The 17,841-nt window shown below is 44.3% G+C and overlaps 1 protein-coding gene across 1 annotated transcript in view; it reads right to left on the reverse strand.

The window, feature by feature from the left end:
- ccdc88c (coiled-coil domain containing 88C) overlaps positions 1-17,841 on the reverse strand; it is a 76,773-nt gene that overhangs the window by 54,092 nt on the left and 4,840 nt on the right. Inside the window, exon 3 of the mRNA XM_029687838.2 lies at positions 15,012-15,120. Coding sequence (XP_029543698.2) covers positions 15,012-15,120 — 109 coding nt within the window. The remainder of the gene's footprint in view (positions 1-15,011; positions 15,121-17,841) is intronic.

The raw sequence follows: 17,841 nt of genomic DNA on the forward strand, positions 1-17,841 counted from the left end.
AACAATGTATTGTATTTGTACACTGTAAACAATGGGAGGTATAGACAGAGCTCCATGACCAGGTTACTATAAGAGGAAGGGACCACACCCAAAACAGTTTTCCTTAGGAGAAGACGACACTATAGTCTATAAACAGTGCTGCTGCTGCGTTAGGGAAGACCTACAGTAAGTATGAAGCTCTTGTACTATGGTGAGGCCGCACAAGCACATTATAAACTCAGCAAAAAAATAAACATCCTCTAACTGTCAACTGCATTTATTTTCAGCAAACTTAACATGTGTAAATATTTGTATGAACATAAGACTCAGACAAACTGAACAAATTCCACAGGCATGTGACTAACAGAAATTGAATAATGTGTCCCTGAACATTAGGGGGGAGGTCAAAAGTAACAGTCAGTATCTGGCCCTAGCCCTCACCCTCCGATCCAAAAGGTCCCAGACGTGCTCAATGGAATTGAGATCCGGTTTCGTCGCTGGCCATGGCAGAAAACACACAGAACGAGCAGTATGGCTGGTGGCATTGCCATGCTGGAAGGTCATGTCAGGATGAGCCTGCAGGAAGGGTACCACATGAGGGAGGAGGTCTTCCCTGTAACGCACAGCGTTGAGATTGCCTGCAATGACAATAAGCTCAGTCCGATGATGCTGTGACACACCACCCCAGACCATGACAGCCCATCTCCAAATCGATCTCGCTCCAGTATTATTACATGTGGTCTGCCACAGCGAGGATGATCAGCTGTCCATCCTGTCTCGCTGTCTTAAGCGTCTCACAGTACGGACATTGCAATTTATTGCCCAGGCCACATCTGCAGTCCTCATGCCTCCTTGCAGCATGCCTAAGGCACATTCACGCAGATGAGCATGGACCCTGGGCATCTTTCTTTTGGCATTTTTCCAGTCAGTTGAAAGGCCTCTTCAGTGTCCTAAGTTTTCATAACTGTGACCTTAATTGCCTACCGGCTAATCTGTTAGTGTCTTAACGACCGTTCCACAGGTGCATGTTCATTCATTGTTTATGGTTCATTGAAAAGGCATGGGAAACCGTATGTAAACACTTTACAGTGAAGATCTGTACAGTTATTTGGATTTTTACAAATTATCTTTGATACAGGGTCCTGAAAAAGGGACGTTTCTTTTAGGTGTATGCTAGCAGCTAACTGGTAATGTTGTGCACCAGAACTCTGCAATAGCCTAGGGACACAATCAACTAGCCGGAGACCCTCGAGGGTGTCACAACTAGGAACAGTCTGGCAGTGTGACAAACCAACACCCTGCACCCAACTGCTGCCACCTGGCACCATACCTACCTAAACAAACAGCAAAATAACTGAAGATATTACCAGGCGGAAACAGATTAGGACCTGCCTCCGTCACAGGGTACACACTGGCTATCTTGGTTGGTTTTGTCACATTACAGTGAATGAAAAATGCTTATTTTTTTATATATATTTTTTTTAAAGGTCCAGGTCCTTCAATATCATTCAGATGTACTTTTAAAGGATGTGTAATAGTGTATAAAAAAAAGGTGCAGTAAATGTGTATACCATTTCCATACCAAATAAAGAATGACATAATAATCTTTTTTTCCATCTCAAATTTGGTTGAGTGGATGTGCAGTACAAATCCCAGAGAGTGGATCAATAGCCATTGTTGAATATTACAGCCTGGTGAGTGAGAATTTCATCATGTACCAGCAACCCATTTAAAAAGTGCACACCCTATGCCCCCCTTGGTCTGACCACTGACCCAGGCTATGATCAATAACACAGCTAAGCACACTCCCGTGTGTGTGTGTGTACGCACGCATGAGAGAGAAACAACTCGTCAATTAAATTCCCACAATGTACGCAGCCCATCTCCCTTGCTAATTGACCCCCTGCACCATATTCCCTGTGGGGAAGACCGCCTTCCTCACAGCACTGACAACATCTGTAAACACTCATATCTATACATTTTAACATTGTCATTCTGTGAATGCTTCTGAAATAATACAGAAAGCTTCTCTGCACTGATGATTGCATCAGCCGAGCTTCAGTGGCTGCAATCAGAGCTTCAGAATTCTAATCGCAGGGTGGTGAATTATTTCTCACCTGGGCGTCTAGTCTACAGTTAAGTGACTAACCACAGAGTATCACATACACTTTGTAAAACCATACAGGCGGAGAGATGGGGAATAACTGTCCGTGCAGATACAAATATACTGTACAGAAAACAGACGACAGAGTGAAGGAACAGAGCTGGTATAGAACTTATTCAACACTGGATGAAAGAAACGCTCAAACTTGACAGAGTCAGTAAATAGGGTACCTAGTCTTCCCAGCCTCCCAGACACATGACGGCAACAAACACTAGGCTGACTGGGAGGGTCGCCGCTGTTCACATTTCAAAGACTTTTCTCTGTAACAAATTAATGAGAAATCATTCATAAACATAAAAATATTATTTTGGGCTGTCTGCCATATTTCATAGCCCAGACTGCATTAAGGCTTCTTGCCAAAAGACCTGGGACAAGGACACCCCAATTGAAAAGAAAGACACACAAAGAATAAGACTGAAGCAATGTCCGAGACCCCACACTTGATAAATCCCACTGTGTGCGTCTCTCTCTCAGAACCAATACACCCACCTACTAACTCCTCATTCAGTGTGAATGCAACAGCAGGCTGGAAAGAGGCATTCCTGCCACCATGATAACCCTGCCCCCCACTCCTGCTCTCCTTTATTGACCGAGTACAATGACACCTCCCCTACCCCCTCCCCCAGTGTCCATTGAGGGGACGCAGTCTTGTGGAACCCTCCCCAGCTGTTCCATTCTCCTCTGCTGTGAAGGTCTGAGGGCCAGAGCTGGTTGACATGATCCTGTCCCTATGAGTGGAGAGTGTAGAGGTCTGGATGTCGGTGTGATAAGGCATGGGTTGACCGGGATGGGATGACTTGATGACCAAGCCCCTATGGGGTACAAGCAGGGCTCGAGCTGATGCTAGTTTAGTGCCTTTACAGAGTACAGTACACCAGTCTCTACAGCCTAGGGCAACCTGGCTGCTGGCAACCAGTCAGTGCCTGCATCGTTGCTTCTATAGCCCAGTGGCAGCAGACCCCTGAAGCTATGAACAGAGGAAGCCAAGTCACCCATCCATGGGGTGTATGACCCTGATTTTGTTGCTCTAATGTTTGGGCCCAGTGCCACAGAGGACAGGTTGGCAGCAAATGTTGTGTTAAAGTAAAACAGATGACTATGTTTGTTAACTGTATTTTGATAGGCATGGCAGAAATGGCCCATATGGCAATTAAATGCAGACAGACATTGCCCACATGCTTTTCAGCCGAAACAGTTCATGCATATATTATGACGTCATTTTGTGACATTTTGAACTTTGGTAAGGGTTTTCTCAGCTCTTCGGGCAAACAAATTTTTTCTTAAGGTAAGCCGAAATCAGTAGCCAAAGTTCACACCCCTTCGTCGGTGATTGGTCAGCAGTAGGGATTCTTCGACTCGTTATCATGCACATTCTTTGGAGAAATACTGCATCAAACATCTTAGATGAAAAATTGCGCAACTAAGATCTCCAACAAAACATCAAAATTAATGACAGAACTCAAGTTCAGATAAATTGAGACTACTTTGAGGAAGTATGCTCCCAGATAGACTAAACTTTTTTTTCTTGCTTTGAGGACAATAGTGTCACTGACACGGCCCGCTACCAAAACCTGCGGGTTCTCCTTCACTGCAGCCGACGTGAGTAAAACATTTAAACGTGTTAACCCTCGCAAAGTGCTTTGAGAGACTAGTCAAGGACCATATCACCTCCACCCTACCTGGCACCCTAGACCCACTCCAATTTGCTTACCACCCCACAGACGACGCAATCGCTACCACACTGCCCTAACCTATCTGGACAAGAGGAATACCTACGTGAGAATGCTGTTCAACTACAACACAGCATTTAACACCATAGTACCCTCCAAACTCGTCATCAAGCTCGAGACCCTGGGTCTCGACCCCGCCCTGTGCAACTGGGTACTGGACTTCCTGACGGGCCGCCCCCAGGTGGTGAGGGTAGGTAAAAAAAAAACATCACCCTGCTGAGCCTCAACACTGGGGACCCACAAGGGTGCGTTCTGAGCCCTCTCCTGTACTCCCTGTTCACCCACGACTGCGTGGCCATGCACACCTCCAACTCAATCATCAAGTTCGCGGACAACACTACAGTGGTATGCTTGATTACCAACAACACTGAGACGGACTACAAGGAGGAGGTGAGGGCCCTCTGTGCGTGGTGTCAGGAAAATAATCTCACACTCAAGGTCAACAAAACAAAGGAGATGATTGTGGACTTCAGGAAACAGCAGAGGGAGCACCCCCCCATCCACATCGATGGGACAGTAGTGGAGAGGGTAGTAAGTTAAGTTCCTCGGCGTGCACATCACGGACAAACTGAATTGGTCCACCCACACAGACAGCGTTGTGAAGAAGGCACAGCAGCGCCACTTCAACCTCAGAGGGCTGAAGAAATTCGGCTTGTCACCAAAAACTTCTACAGATGCACAATTGAGAGCATCCTGTCGGGCTGTATCACCGCCTGGTACGGCAACTGCTCCGCCCACAACCGTAAGGCTCTCCAGAGGGTAGTGAGGTCTGCACAACGCATCACCGGGGGCAAACTACCTGCCCTCCAGGACACCTACACCACCCGATGTTACAGGAAGGTCATAAAGATCATCAAGGACAACAACCACCCGAGGCACTGCCTGTTGACCCCGCTATCATCCAGAAGGCGAGGTCAGTACAGGTGCATCAAAGCAGGGACAGAGAGACTGAAAAACAGCTTCTATGTCAAGGCCATCAGACTGTTAAACAGCCACCACTAACATTGTGTGGCTGCTGCCAACACACTGACTCAACTCCAGCCACTTTAATAATGGGAATTGATGTAAAATATATCACTAGCCACTTTAAACAATTCTACTTAATATAATGTTTACATACCCTACATTATTTATCTCATATGTATACGTATATACTGTACTCTATATCATCTACTGCATCTTCATGTAATACATGTATCACTAGCCACTTTGAACTATGCCACTTTGTTTACATACTCATCTCATATGTATATACTGTACTCTATACCATCTACTGCATCTTGCCTATGCCGTTCTGTACCATCACTCATTCATATATCTTTATGTACATATTCTTTATCCCTTTACACTTGTGTGTATAAAGTAGTAGTTGTGGAATTGTTAGGTTACTCGTTGGTTATTACTGCAGTGTTGGAACTAGAAGCACAAGCATTTCGCTACACTCGCATTAACATCTGTTAACCATGTATATGTGACAAATAAAATTCGATTTGAAGCACTGTCTACAGCGTCTCAATTTTTTTCAAGCGAAGGTCTTTCAAGGGTGTGTGTGAGCACACGCGTTCGGTTTGGCTAGCCACCAGCTGAACGGAAGCATGCTGACGCCTTTAGCAATCTGAAATCAATACCAAAAACAGAAAACCCACCCACACACACTGGCTGCCTGTGGCCTGAAATAACTCAGCCAATCAGGATGTGGACTGGATCTAGACTAGAGAGGGTTCGCCTCAGTCAGACCTGGGGTTCTTCATACATGTCAGATCAGCCATAACTATCTAGATTAGAGAGGGTACATCAGGTCTCAGACCGCTCTTGGAGCCTCCTTACTGAGGCCATCACGAATAAATCAGATTAGTGTTTTAGAGACACACTGTTGCACGCGGCCCAGTGCTCTGGGGGTCTTGGGTAAATAAACTCAGCAAAACAACACACACAAAAAATAAATAAATCATCCTCACTGTCAACTGCATTTATTTTCAGCAAACTTAACATGTGTAAATATTTGTACAGATATAGGATTCAACAACTGAGACAAACTGAACAAGTTCCACAGACATGTGAAAAACAGAAATGGAATTTTGTCCCTGAACAAAGGGGGGTTAATTCCCGGACACTTCTGGGGGGAATGGCCCTAGCACTCACCCGCCGATCCAACAGGTCCCAGATGTGCTCAATGGGATTGCGATCGGGGCTCTTCGCTGGCCATGGCAGAGAACTGACATTCCTGTCTTGCAGGAAATCACGCAGAGAACGAACAGTATGGCTGGTGGCATTGTCATGCTGGAGGGTCATGTCAGGATGAGCCATCAGAAAGGGTACCACATGAGGGATGAGGATGTCTTCCCTGTAACGCACACAGTTGTTGTCATTGCCTGCAATGACAACAAGCTCAGTCTGATGATGCTGTGACACACCGCCCCAGACCATGACAGACCCTCCATCTCCAAATTGATCCCCCTCCAGTGTACAAGCCTCGGCGTAATGCTCATTCCTTCGACGACAAACGCGAATCCGACCATCACTCCTGGCGAGACAAAACCGCGACTCATCAGTGAAGAGCACTTTTTGCCAGTCCTGTCTGGTCCAGCGACGGTGGGTTTGTGCCCATAGGCGACGTTGTTGCGGGTGATATCTGGTGAGGATCTGCCTTACAACAGGCCTACAAGCCTTCAGTCCAGCCTCTCTCAGCCTATTGCGGACAGTCTGAGCACTGATGGTGGGATTGTGCATTCCTGGGCTAACTCGGGCAGTTGTTGGGGCCGCCATCCTGTACCTGTCCCGCAGGTGATGTTCGGATGTACGGATCCTGTGCCGGTGTTGTTACACGTGAATGCAAGTGACGACACAATTTCCCTTTTTAAAATAAATTCATGTTAGCAGGCAATATTAACTAAATATGCAGGTTTAAAAAGATATACTTATGTATTGATTTTAAGAAAGGCCTTGATGTTTATGGTTAGGTACACATTGGTGCAACGACAGTGCTTTGTTCGCGAATGCTGTTTAGCGAAGTAGGCTGTGACAAATGAACAGGCACCACATCGATTATTTCCAACGCAGGACAAGCAAGAACCTGTTACGGGTAGACGTTCCGCAACATCCGGTGAAATTGCAGAGCGCGAAATTCAGATTCAATTATTAGAAATATTTAACTTTCATAAAAATCACAAGTGCAATACACCAAATTAAAGCTAAACTTCTTGTTAATCCAGTCAAATTTCAAAAAGGCTTTACAGCAAAAGCAAACCATGCGATTATCTGAGGATAGCACCCCACCATGCAAACACATGAAAATCCAATTTCAACCAAGCAGGTGCGACATGAGTCAGAAATAACAGATATAATTAATGCCTTACCTTTGAAGATCTTTTGTTGGCACTCCAATGTCCCAGAAATATCACAAATGGTCCTTTTGTTTGATAAACTCCTTTTAATAGCCCCAAAGTGTCCATTTATTTGGCGTATTTGATTCAGAAAAACACTGGTTCCAACTCGCCCAACTTGACTACAAATTATCTAATAAGTTACCTGTAAACTTGGTCCAAACATTTCAAACAACTTTCCTAATCCATCCCTAGGTATCCTAAAACATATATTTTTTTAATCGATTAAATTTAAGACGGAATATACTGTGTTCAATAGCTGATAAAAATCAGCGTGGAGCGCATGACCTGGAGCGCGCACCAAACAAAAGAGTACACTTGGCTTGTTCATTCTGAACAGCCGTACTTCTTCATTTCTCAAAGGAGAAACATCAACCAATTTCTAAAGACTGTTCACATCTAGTGGAAGTCATAGGAACTGCAACCAGGTGCAGATTCCTATAATAAACCAATAGAAAACAGTCACTTCAAAAAAAAAGAAAACCTGGATGGTTTGCCCTCGGGGTTTCGCATGCCACATTATTTAACTAGGCAAGTCAGTTAAGAACACATTCTTAATTTCAATGATGGCCTAGGAACAGTGGGTTAACTGCCTGTTCAGGGGCAGAACAACAGATTTTTGACTTGGGTCTGTCTGTAGATTGGGCAGCCCCCTATCCCAAAAGAGGTTATAAACTAGTAATATCATCAACCATGTGTAGTTAACTAGTGACTATGTTAAGATTGATTGTTTTTATAAGATAAATTTAATGCTAGCTAGCACCTTACCGTGGCTCCTTGCTGCACTTTCATAACAGGTAGTCAGCCTGCCACGCAGTCTCCTTGTGGAGTGCAATTTAATCGGCCATAATCGGTGTCCAAAAATGCAGATTACCCATTGTTATGAAAACTTGGGAAAATTTTTTAATTTTTTCTTTAAATAAAAAAATAAATAAAAATCGGCCCTAATTAATCTGCCATTGCGATTAATCGGTTGACCTATACGCACTACCCTCTGTAGCGCCTTGCGGTTGGACACCGAGCAGTTGCCAAACCAAGCGGTGATGCAGCCAGTAAAGATGCTCTCAATGGTGCAGCTGTAGAACTTTGAGGATCTGAGGGCCCATGCCAAATCTTTCCAGCCTCCTGAGGGGGGGGCTGCCAATCTACAGACAGACCCAAGTCAAAAACCATCTGCTTAATGCCTTTGCAAGCTAGACTAGGCTGCATTCAAAATATGTATGCCTCTGCCATATATGGGTCCATTTGCAGGGTGATAGGAGCATCACACATACACCAAACTACACAAAGCACAGGTCCTGGATAGAAGGTACTTGAGGCATAATACAGCAGGACCTGAGAGCTGAGTCCTGACAGACAACACAGTTCTCCTGTAACACATCTGAGACTGAAGGAGTCATGTTACAGTGAGGTGGGGGTGAGGTGGAGTGCCCTGACTCTCCACTATCGTGCTCTCTTCACGACTGTCTTGGTGTGTTTGGAGCATTATTGGTCCTTAGCGATGTGGACACCGAGGAACGTGAAGCTCTCGACCCGCTCCACTACAGCACTGTTGATGTGAATGGCCCTCAGTTTCCTGTGGCCTGCGATAAGCTCATTTGTCTTGCCCACATTGAGGGAGATGTTGTCCTGGCACCACACTGCCAGGTCTAGTTGGTGATCAGGCCCAACAGCGTCGTGTCATCAGCAAAGTTGGTGTTGGAGTCGTGCGCAGCCACGCAGTCGTGGGTAAACAGAGTTTACAGGAGGGAACTAAGCACACATCCCTGAGGGGCCTCTGTGTTGAGGGTCAGCGTATACAATGGTCAGCCTTTCCTCTGCTCATAAGCCACTGAACCACAGGGCAACCATCGCATACAGGTAAACGACATGCCAGCCAAAGGTCAGAATGGCCAAAACACTAGGACTGGGAATGGTGCTCCTCATCTAGGGCACAGGCATCAGAGAGAGAATGTCAAGAGTTCAACATTAAATAAGTCAGAGGGCTTGTTTTTGTTTCCCATGGCAGCGGTCTCTGGAGGGGGTTTCCTGCACTGGGGGGTGGGGAACCACACACATCCAGGCTTCAGAGGAAACAACAAAAGAGGAAAATACTTGAGGACAGGGAGAGTGAGAGCGAGCAAGAGTGTGCTACGTAGGAAACAAGTGTGCTAGGTAGGAAAAGGAATAGGACGAAAGGAGAGATGAGAAGATAAAAGAAAGGAGAATGGGAATGCCTGTGGCTCTTGTGCTGGTCTCTAGAGCATTACAGCTGAATACCATAGCCAACAGTGAACATTGAAGAAACTGAACACCTCTGAGAAAAAAGGAGAGCCAGGAGGCCAAATCAGAGTACCCCAGCCTCAGCTGCAATGCCGTGCAAGAGACTCCACACTGCCCAATCTACAGACAGACCCAAGTTAAAAACCATCTGCTTAATGCCTTTGTAAGCTAGACTAGGCTGCATTCAAAAGATATATGGCACAGGCATACATAGGTCCAATTGCAGGGTGATAAGAGCATCACACATACACCAAACTACACAAAGCACAGGTTCTGGATTTAAGGTACTTGAGGCATAATACAGCAGGACCTGAGAGCCGAGTCCTGACTGACAACACAGTTCTCCTGTAACACATCGGAGACTGAAGGAGTCATGTTACAGTGAGGTGGGGGTGGGGTGGAGTGCCCTGACTCTCCAGACAATAGCCGGGGTGAGGAGGAGGGAACCAAAAAATGTCACCCCCCCATGTCCCCATTGTCCACGTTTTGGTGGGGCTCTTTATGGTGCAGCGCACAGAGATTGTTATTTGGGAGCTAATCTAATTTGGGGAGAGTATATAAGGGGGGAGTCGGGGGATGCAGACACAGATGATCCCTGTGAGTGAATAGGGGCCCTGCCTGCTGTCTCTGATCTACAGTGTGTAGTACTGTGTTTGGGGCTCAATGGGATGGATGCGAGTCATCATAATATCGTCACGTCCGTCTCCCATTCCTGGATGAAATTGGGGCACTGCCAGAACAGTCTGGGTGGCTTAAGCAAGCAAATATGAGACATGCTTTAGGTTTAGACTGAAAACCAGGCTAAGCTGGTATATGTATTAAACCAGTATTAGATTTGGCAGTTATTGTTAATCCTGGTTGGGATGCCACCAGGAGTACCCCATCCCTTGTGACACACAGAAATAGTCTCACCACATTCGTTCTACAAACACACAAAATGGCTGGTCTTTTCACTTGTAAACTGGTGTTTTAAACGTATTATCAATCCTTAAGGTACAAAACTGGGGCGGCAGGGTAGCCTAGTGGTTAGAGCATTGGACTAGTAACCGAAAGGTTGCAAGTTCAAATCCCCGAGCTGACAAGGTACAAAATCTGTCGTTCTGCCCCTGAACAGGCAGTTAACCCACTGTTCCTAGGCCGTCATTGAAAATAAGAATTTGTTCTTAACTGACTTGCCTAGTAAAATAAAGGTAAAATTAAATTAAAAAGGTACAAAACTCAAATATTTTATAACAGCATAGGGTCCAGATGAAAGGTAAGGAAAGAAGACTTTTTGGTCCAGTTGCCAGGTTGTACTGTATAGTTGGGGGTTGGTGTGGGGGACTGTAAAACTGCCTTCTAGGCCATGCTTTCTGTAAGCATGTCAGTTTTGAGCTGTGTTTAGCAAAGTTGTGAAACTGTTTTCAGTTTAACTCCATATCAAATGAATTTCCTGTGTGACGAACACACACACACACACACGATTGGTGCCTTAGATTAGTGGTTCCCAAGCTGTGGGGTGCTCTATACTGCCCTCCTACAGCAACATCCTGCTGAGGATTGATCTAACTACAACTTCATTGCCTCAATGGCACACTATTCCCTACATAGTGTTTCTCTCAGATGGTGGCTCACACATACAACAGGCCAGTCTGCAACGCTCACCATATCTTATCTAGCCAGGCCTTCTGAGCATGTCTGTGTGATCATAACTTATTTTCAATGGTCAATTGTGTGATCATATCACATCGTCCAGCCCTTACTGTACTAACATGCGCGCCCTGAGGGGGTAAACGGTTGGTAGGGAAGGAGGGAGAGACCTACAACCAGAGAGCAGAGTGATCATTCAATGGTAGCTGAAGAGTGTTTGGTTGGTTTGCTATGCAGTATGCGGATTGCCATGGATTAATCTAGATCAAACGTCAGGGCCAAAATTGAATCATGGTAAAGTACAAACCGATCTGTGCAATGGTTGATGGGAACATGAGGTTAAATGTCAACGACATTGATCGATCTACATTAATATAAATGGTAATCCGCATACTGCATAGCAAATCAACCAAACTATAATAAACGCATCAGAAGACAACCAAACAACAACACTACTACTGGCCTGGGGGCAGGAACAGAACACAACCATCCATCCAGCTTGACAAAGTGAGTTTACTCTTTAGCTAACTGCTTTCACACAGAGTTAAGGACAGAACGCAACTGGGACTAATACGATCCGTCGTCTGAAACAAATGGAGAGTAGATTCATTACGAGCACACACACAGAGACAGTGATATCTGTGTTAAACAAGAACTGCCTGATTGAGGGGAAATTAGACATTAGCGGTCAGAGGGCCGAGGGGTTAGTGAACCAGGACAGGACTGGAGTGACTGAGTTAGAAAACAAAACACCAGACGAGGCTCATCTAAAGTGAGAGGCCTAATGCATTACCAAAGCTAACTGTTTCTGTTAGCACGGGCCGGAAATCTTAAAACAGGCCTTCAGGGAGCAGGCGCCTGGAGGGGCTTTATAGTATGAAACACCACCAGACACCTCCCCTCCCCCACCATACATATGTAGGCTACAGGGGAGGCAGATGACCACAGGGCAGGCCAGGCAAAGACAACACATCTGTTCTTGATCAGGAGGAAAGGGAGCGAGAGGAGGGGTGAAGAGTGAAACTCCCCACCCGCCTCCCTCTTTCTCCCATCTCTGTCGACTCCCACAGCAGGGTTGGAGCAGGACCTGGGAAGACATCTCTACCCCTCCACTGGCCATCATTTATTAGATCAGATAGAAACCTCTAGAAAGCAGGGGAGAGAGATATGAACCCTATTCCATCAAGCCCTATAGTGTTGACTCAACCACGTGGATTTGGCTCGAAACATTCAATACAAAGCAAAAAAGTTAACTGAAAATGGCAAAACTTTACACAGGAAACCTTTGAGTTGCCATGTGGCTTGGTGAGTCTACTCACATTGAAGTTGAGTCCCTGGTCTGAACAGACACAGATCTGTTACTCATTAGCCTAGTGTGTGTGTGTGTGTGTGTGTGTGTAAAAATTTAAACACGAAGCAGACCAAACTCTTTGGTTATTTACAAACCTGCTGTATGTCAAACAGTGCATGCTTTCGCTTGGGAAATAAATAAGACTCTGGATGGAAACATGTTTGTTTCCAACATTAAGGACGTTTTCCTAAAGAAGTTAAATCCGCTTCGTGTTTTGTTTCCTTGCCACGGTACTAATGAATAATGCGATACTGGCATCGTCTCCCGGCCCTGCGTGTATCCTAGGCTCAGACCTAGCCTATCTACCTAATGAAAGGGGCCTCCCTGCCAGTGCCATGGATGTGTGCACTTCACGAGGGCTAGAATTTCTTCAGTCACAACACACACACACTAATTAAAAACACTGCATCAGAGGCATCATCTGTGTTTCCCCATTGCTTTATCAACTATAACCAACCACTAAGCTAACAAAATCTACTTTCAAACAGAAGAATTAGAGAATGAGGCTCTTTTCAAATCAACTTAGTTTTAAAAACTTGCAAAGTTCTCACACCTTGAACGCCACCTCAAATTTGTTGCATCACTTGCTTTTTACACAAATCGAGAACAAAAGAATAGCCAAGATCAGGTTGGATTTTTCAACTATGGCAGCGTTTTCTACAAGCTACCCTGTAACATTGAGTATGGAAACAAACTGTCTTGCATAACACAGTGCAGCTATGTGTGAGGAGAATGTAGACATTTTGTTAATCTTGCTACCTAGCTCTGTATAATATGAATGACACCGATACAGTTACTGTACTTTTATATTCGTATCAGAGATGTAAACGTACATTTTTGCTATGCTGAAGTTAGGCCTACTTGATGTTAGCTAACGTTAGCTAGCTAGCAGCTGTGCCATTGGCTATTTGCCTTGCAGCTAAATTAAATGTGCATGGATGAGAAAATAATCCATTGAAATGTTGGCACATGCTTGTGAATTGTTGCATTATTGAAGAGTGTAATATGGTTTTGTCCCATTAATCAAGAGTTGAATACGGTAGATGCATGAAAGGTTGCTTGCATAACGTTAGCTAGTTTAATAGTTTGCATGCTTAGCTAGCCTACTGGCTAGTGGCTATTGTGACATTTACGGACAAAACTGTTCGCTGCTCTGGCCCCCCAATGGTGGAACAAACTCCCTCACGACGCCAGGACAGCGGAGTCAATCACCACCTTCCGGAGACACCTGAAACCCCACCTCTTTCAGGAATACCTAGGATAGGATAAAGTAATCCTTCTCACCCCCCCCCCCTTACTAGATTTAGATGCACTATTGTAAAGTGGCTGTTCCACTGGATGTCTTAAGGTGAACGCACCAATTTGTAAGTCGCTCTGGATAAGAGCGTCTGCTAAATGACTTAAATGTTAAATGTTACATTTTAACAGTGTCTCAGCTCGTGACATTCCCATTGCTAATGTGAATTGAACACTCTTCAATGGGAAAAGCCTCTTACATTCAGAGTGTGAAAGTAAAACTGAAAGAGGGAGACTAGGCTAACTTCCATACAGTATTTGGGGTGATAACACTGCTTAGTTCGGTGTGATCAACTGAAGCGGGCGACACCATAAACATACAAAGCGGGCACAGATTTGAAACTTTGGACCTGGCGGGGCAGCCAGTGGCAGGGTCGGGAAGTGTTTGAATGGAGTGTGTGTCTGTGTGTGTGTTACAGCCAAGGGCGGTATTTGAATGGAGTGTGTGACGTCTGTAGTTGGGAAACCGAGGAAACGGAGAAGGAATGTGTTGAGAGAGGTCAGCCAGAACAGTTGGGTCGCTCTCCACTGTCTCACCGTGTGTGTAGTGGATTTCACCAACTCAATTACAGTGGAATAACAAGGTCGGCATAGTTTCTCCTAAAGCTTTCCACGTGAGGACTAGCGATCATGATTCATAATGAAAGACTACTAGCCTACTCCATCTAAAGATAGTGTTTTTGTGGGGAAGCATTCATTTTCCCAGATTACTATAATTACAGGTTGTGAGATGAAACCTACAGCAACCTAGAAAAGATAAGACTACTGTTGGTTTCTGATATAGGCTAATTGTCATTCATGACTGACCTACCTCTACCAAAAATATCGTGACAGAATTATCACCACAACATTTCTCATTAAAACAGAGGACATCATGCATTAGTAATTGTTTGACAATCGAGATGTCAGTGTAAGGACAGCAGACAAAACAATGAGACATTCCTAAAGGGATAACCACCACACCCAAGCAGCCAGGTCTAATCCCCAGGATGCTCTGGATGCTCACACACACCAGCTGCTGTCTGATCACCAAGATCAGAGACTACACACATCTCCTGGCTCTACACGTGAAGGAGGTGTAAATGAGTACGAGGTGTGCATTAGTAAGTAGCTATAATTTGATATGGTGAGCAGCATTAAAAGTGGTTAGGAAATTTTAAATATAAAAAGTACGTGAGGTGAGTGAGCAGGAAGTGGATAGACAGAACTGAGCTCACCTGGTAGTAGTTCTTGATGTGCCTGATCACAATGTTGAGGTTCTGGATTCGTAGGTTCACATCATTGTTCACATTCTTATTCACTCTCTGATTTGTGGGGCTGGGGTCTCTGGATAAGAAAAGACATAACATGAAAAAATATTTTTGTAGTAAAGTACTAAACTACAAAAAAAGAAGAAACAGCAGCCTTTTCCTTTACTGAGTATTATATTGACTAGATTTTCTTTGAACAGCTGCTTAAGGTGTCAGCATGCTTCAGTTCGGCTGGCGCCTAGCCAATCTCTGCTAGCCGGACAGAAGGAGCGCGCTTGTATACTCCCTTACAAGACCGTCGCTTGAAAAATGAGAAAAAAAGGAGCAATAGTACTGTTTCTCTATTGAGACTTTGTAGCCTATTCCTCAAAAGTCAGAATTCATCTAATAATTAATCTAATACAGCCGGAAAGAAAACTCAACGAAGTCCAAAACACCACAAAATATGCATGAACTCTAAGGAACGGTTTCAGTTGGGAAGCGTTTAGTCTGGCATGCAAGAAATACAACTATAATGTACATAATCCTGTAAATTCCTATTTTAGGCTACATTTGTATGTACTGTACACCAAACGAGTGAAAGAGTTGCTTTTACCAAATATCCACAAAAAAAAAAAGGAAAACATTACTGTTGGGGATTAGCCTAAACTTTAGAGGGGAACGGCATATATAATATGGTGCTTATTCAGAACACACAGACGTGATGTCCTTCTTTCCTCCAAACAAGTAGGCCAAGAACACCCAATTGTTTGGTTGACAGATGTATTATTATGGATGCGCATGGCTTTCAGGAACAGCATTGTCCCCCTACACAAGCTGGAAGCGCACACACACACAGGTCTCCACAGGAGAGGGTTCAAGCTACAAAGCCAACCAGAAATGTGAAAACACGCTTGAAATACATAGAGCTGATCAACAGGACGACATTTAAATATGCTGGTCACAGAACTGCTGTACTTTTTAGGTAAACAGTCAGTGGACATTGGACTAGTAATAGTCTGACTTGAGTCCAGAGTGTTAGCATTGAGACCAGGTTTTCATCTGAGATGACACCCTATTTGCCTTCTGAAAGTATCCATACTCTGACTTAGTCCACATTTTGTTGTGTTACAGCCAGAATTCAAAATAGACCTTGGCTGTTTTGAGGGCCTGGTCTGGATAAGTGTTGTTTGTGCTAACCTCATTTACATATGTTTTGTGGGCACACCATGCAAATGCTGCCAAGCTTGGGCCAGTATTTCAGAAAGTCTGTGAAAGGGTTTTAGTTTGGAAACAAGGAATAGTTTTTTTTTTTATTCAAGTAAACTTGTGTACTAGCTGCCTTTAGTTCTAAATGTACAGCTTTCTGACATGGCCATTCCCAGTTCTCACTGGCTGGCTGATAAAGCAGAGTGCATCCAAAAAGCCTTTCAGAGTAGGAGGGCTGATCTAGGTTCAACTAGGTACATTATCTAGGTACATTATTACAGTGCATTCAGAACGTATTCAGACCCCTTGACTATCACATTTTGTTACATTACAGCCTTATTCTAAAATGTGAAAATATATATTTTATATATATTTTATTCCCCCTCAATCTAGACACAATACTCCAGTATTCAGACCCTTCACTCAGTACTTCGTTGAAGTACCTTTGGCAGAGATTACAGCATTGAGTCTTCTTGAGTATGACACTACAAGCTTGGCACACCTGTATTTGGGGCATTTCTCCCATTCTTCTATGTAGATCCTCTCAAGCTCTGTCAGGTTGGATGGGGAGAGTCGCTGCACATCTAATGTCAGATCTCTACAGAATTGTTTGATCGGGTTCAAGTCCAAGCTCTCGCTGGACCACTCCTGAACGCTATGGACCAGGTTTTCATCAAGTACCCATCTCTGTACTTTGCTCCGTTCATCTTTCCTTTGATCCGGACTAGTCTCCCAGTCCCTCCCGCTGAAAAACATCCCCACAGCATGATGATGCCACCACCATGCTTCAACTTAGGGATGATTGGTGGAGTGCTGCAGAGATGGTTGCCATTCTAGAAGTTTCTCCCATCTCTAGAGGAACTCTGGAGCTCTGTCAGAGTGATCATCGGGTTGTTGGTCACCTCCCTGACCAAGGCTCTTCTCCCCCAATTGCTCAGTTTCGCCGGGCAGCCAGCTCTAGGAAGAGTCTTGATGGTTCCAAACGTCTTCCATTTAAGAATGATGAAGGCCATTCTTGATGAGGAACATTATTTATTTAATCCATTTTAGAATAAGGCTGTAACTAGAGGTTGACCTATTGTGATTTTTCAACGCCGATACCGATTATTGTAGGACCAAAAAAAGCAGATTCCAATTAAATCTGTCATTTTTTTGTTTTTGTAATAATGACAATTTCAACAATACTGAATGAAAACTTATTTTAACTTAATATAATACATCAATAAAATTTAGCCTCAAATAAATAATGAAACATTTTCAATTTGGTTTAAATAATGCAAAAACATAGTGTTGGAGAAGTAAAAGTGCAATATGTGCATTGTAAGAAAGCTTCGCATCGATTATATGCAACGCAGGACACGCTAGATAAACTAGTAATATCATCAACCATGTGTAGTTAACTAGTGATTATGATTGTTTTTTTATAAGATAAGTTTAATGCTAACATTCGGGTAAAACAGGCAGTCTCCAGACTGGAGTGTAATGTAACCAGGTGGTTAGAGCGTTGGACTAGTTAACAGTAAGGTTGCAAGATTGAATCCCCCCCGAGCGGACAAGGTAAAAATATGTCGTTCTGGCCCTGAACGAGGCAGTTAACCCACCATTCCTA

Source organism: Oncorhynchus nerka, linkage group LG18 (genome assembly GCF_034236695.1).
Source record: "Oncorhynchus nerka isolate Pitt River linkage group LG18, Oner_Uvic_2.0, whole genome shotgun sequence".
In the NCBI taxonomy this organism is placed as follows: domain Eukaryota; kingdom Metazoa; phylum Chordata; class Actinopteri; order Salmoniformes; family Salmonidae; genus Oncorhynchus; species Oncorhynchus nerka.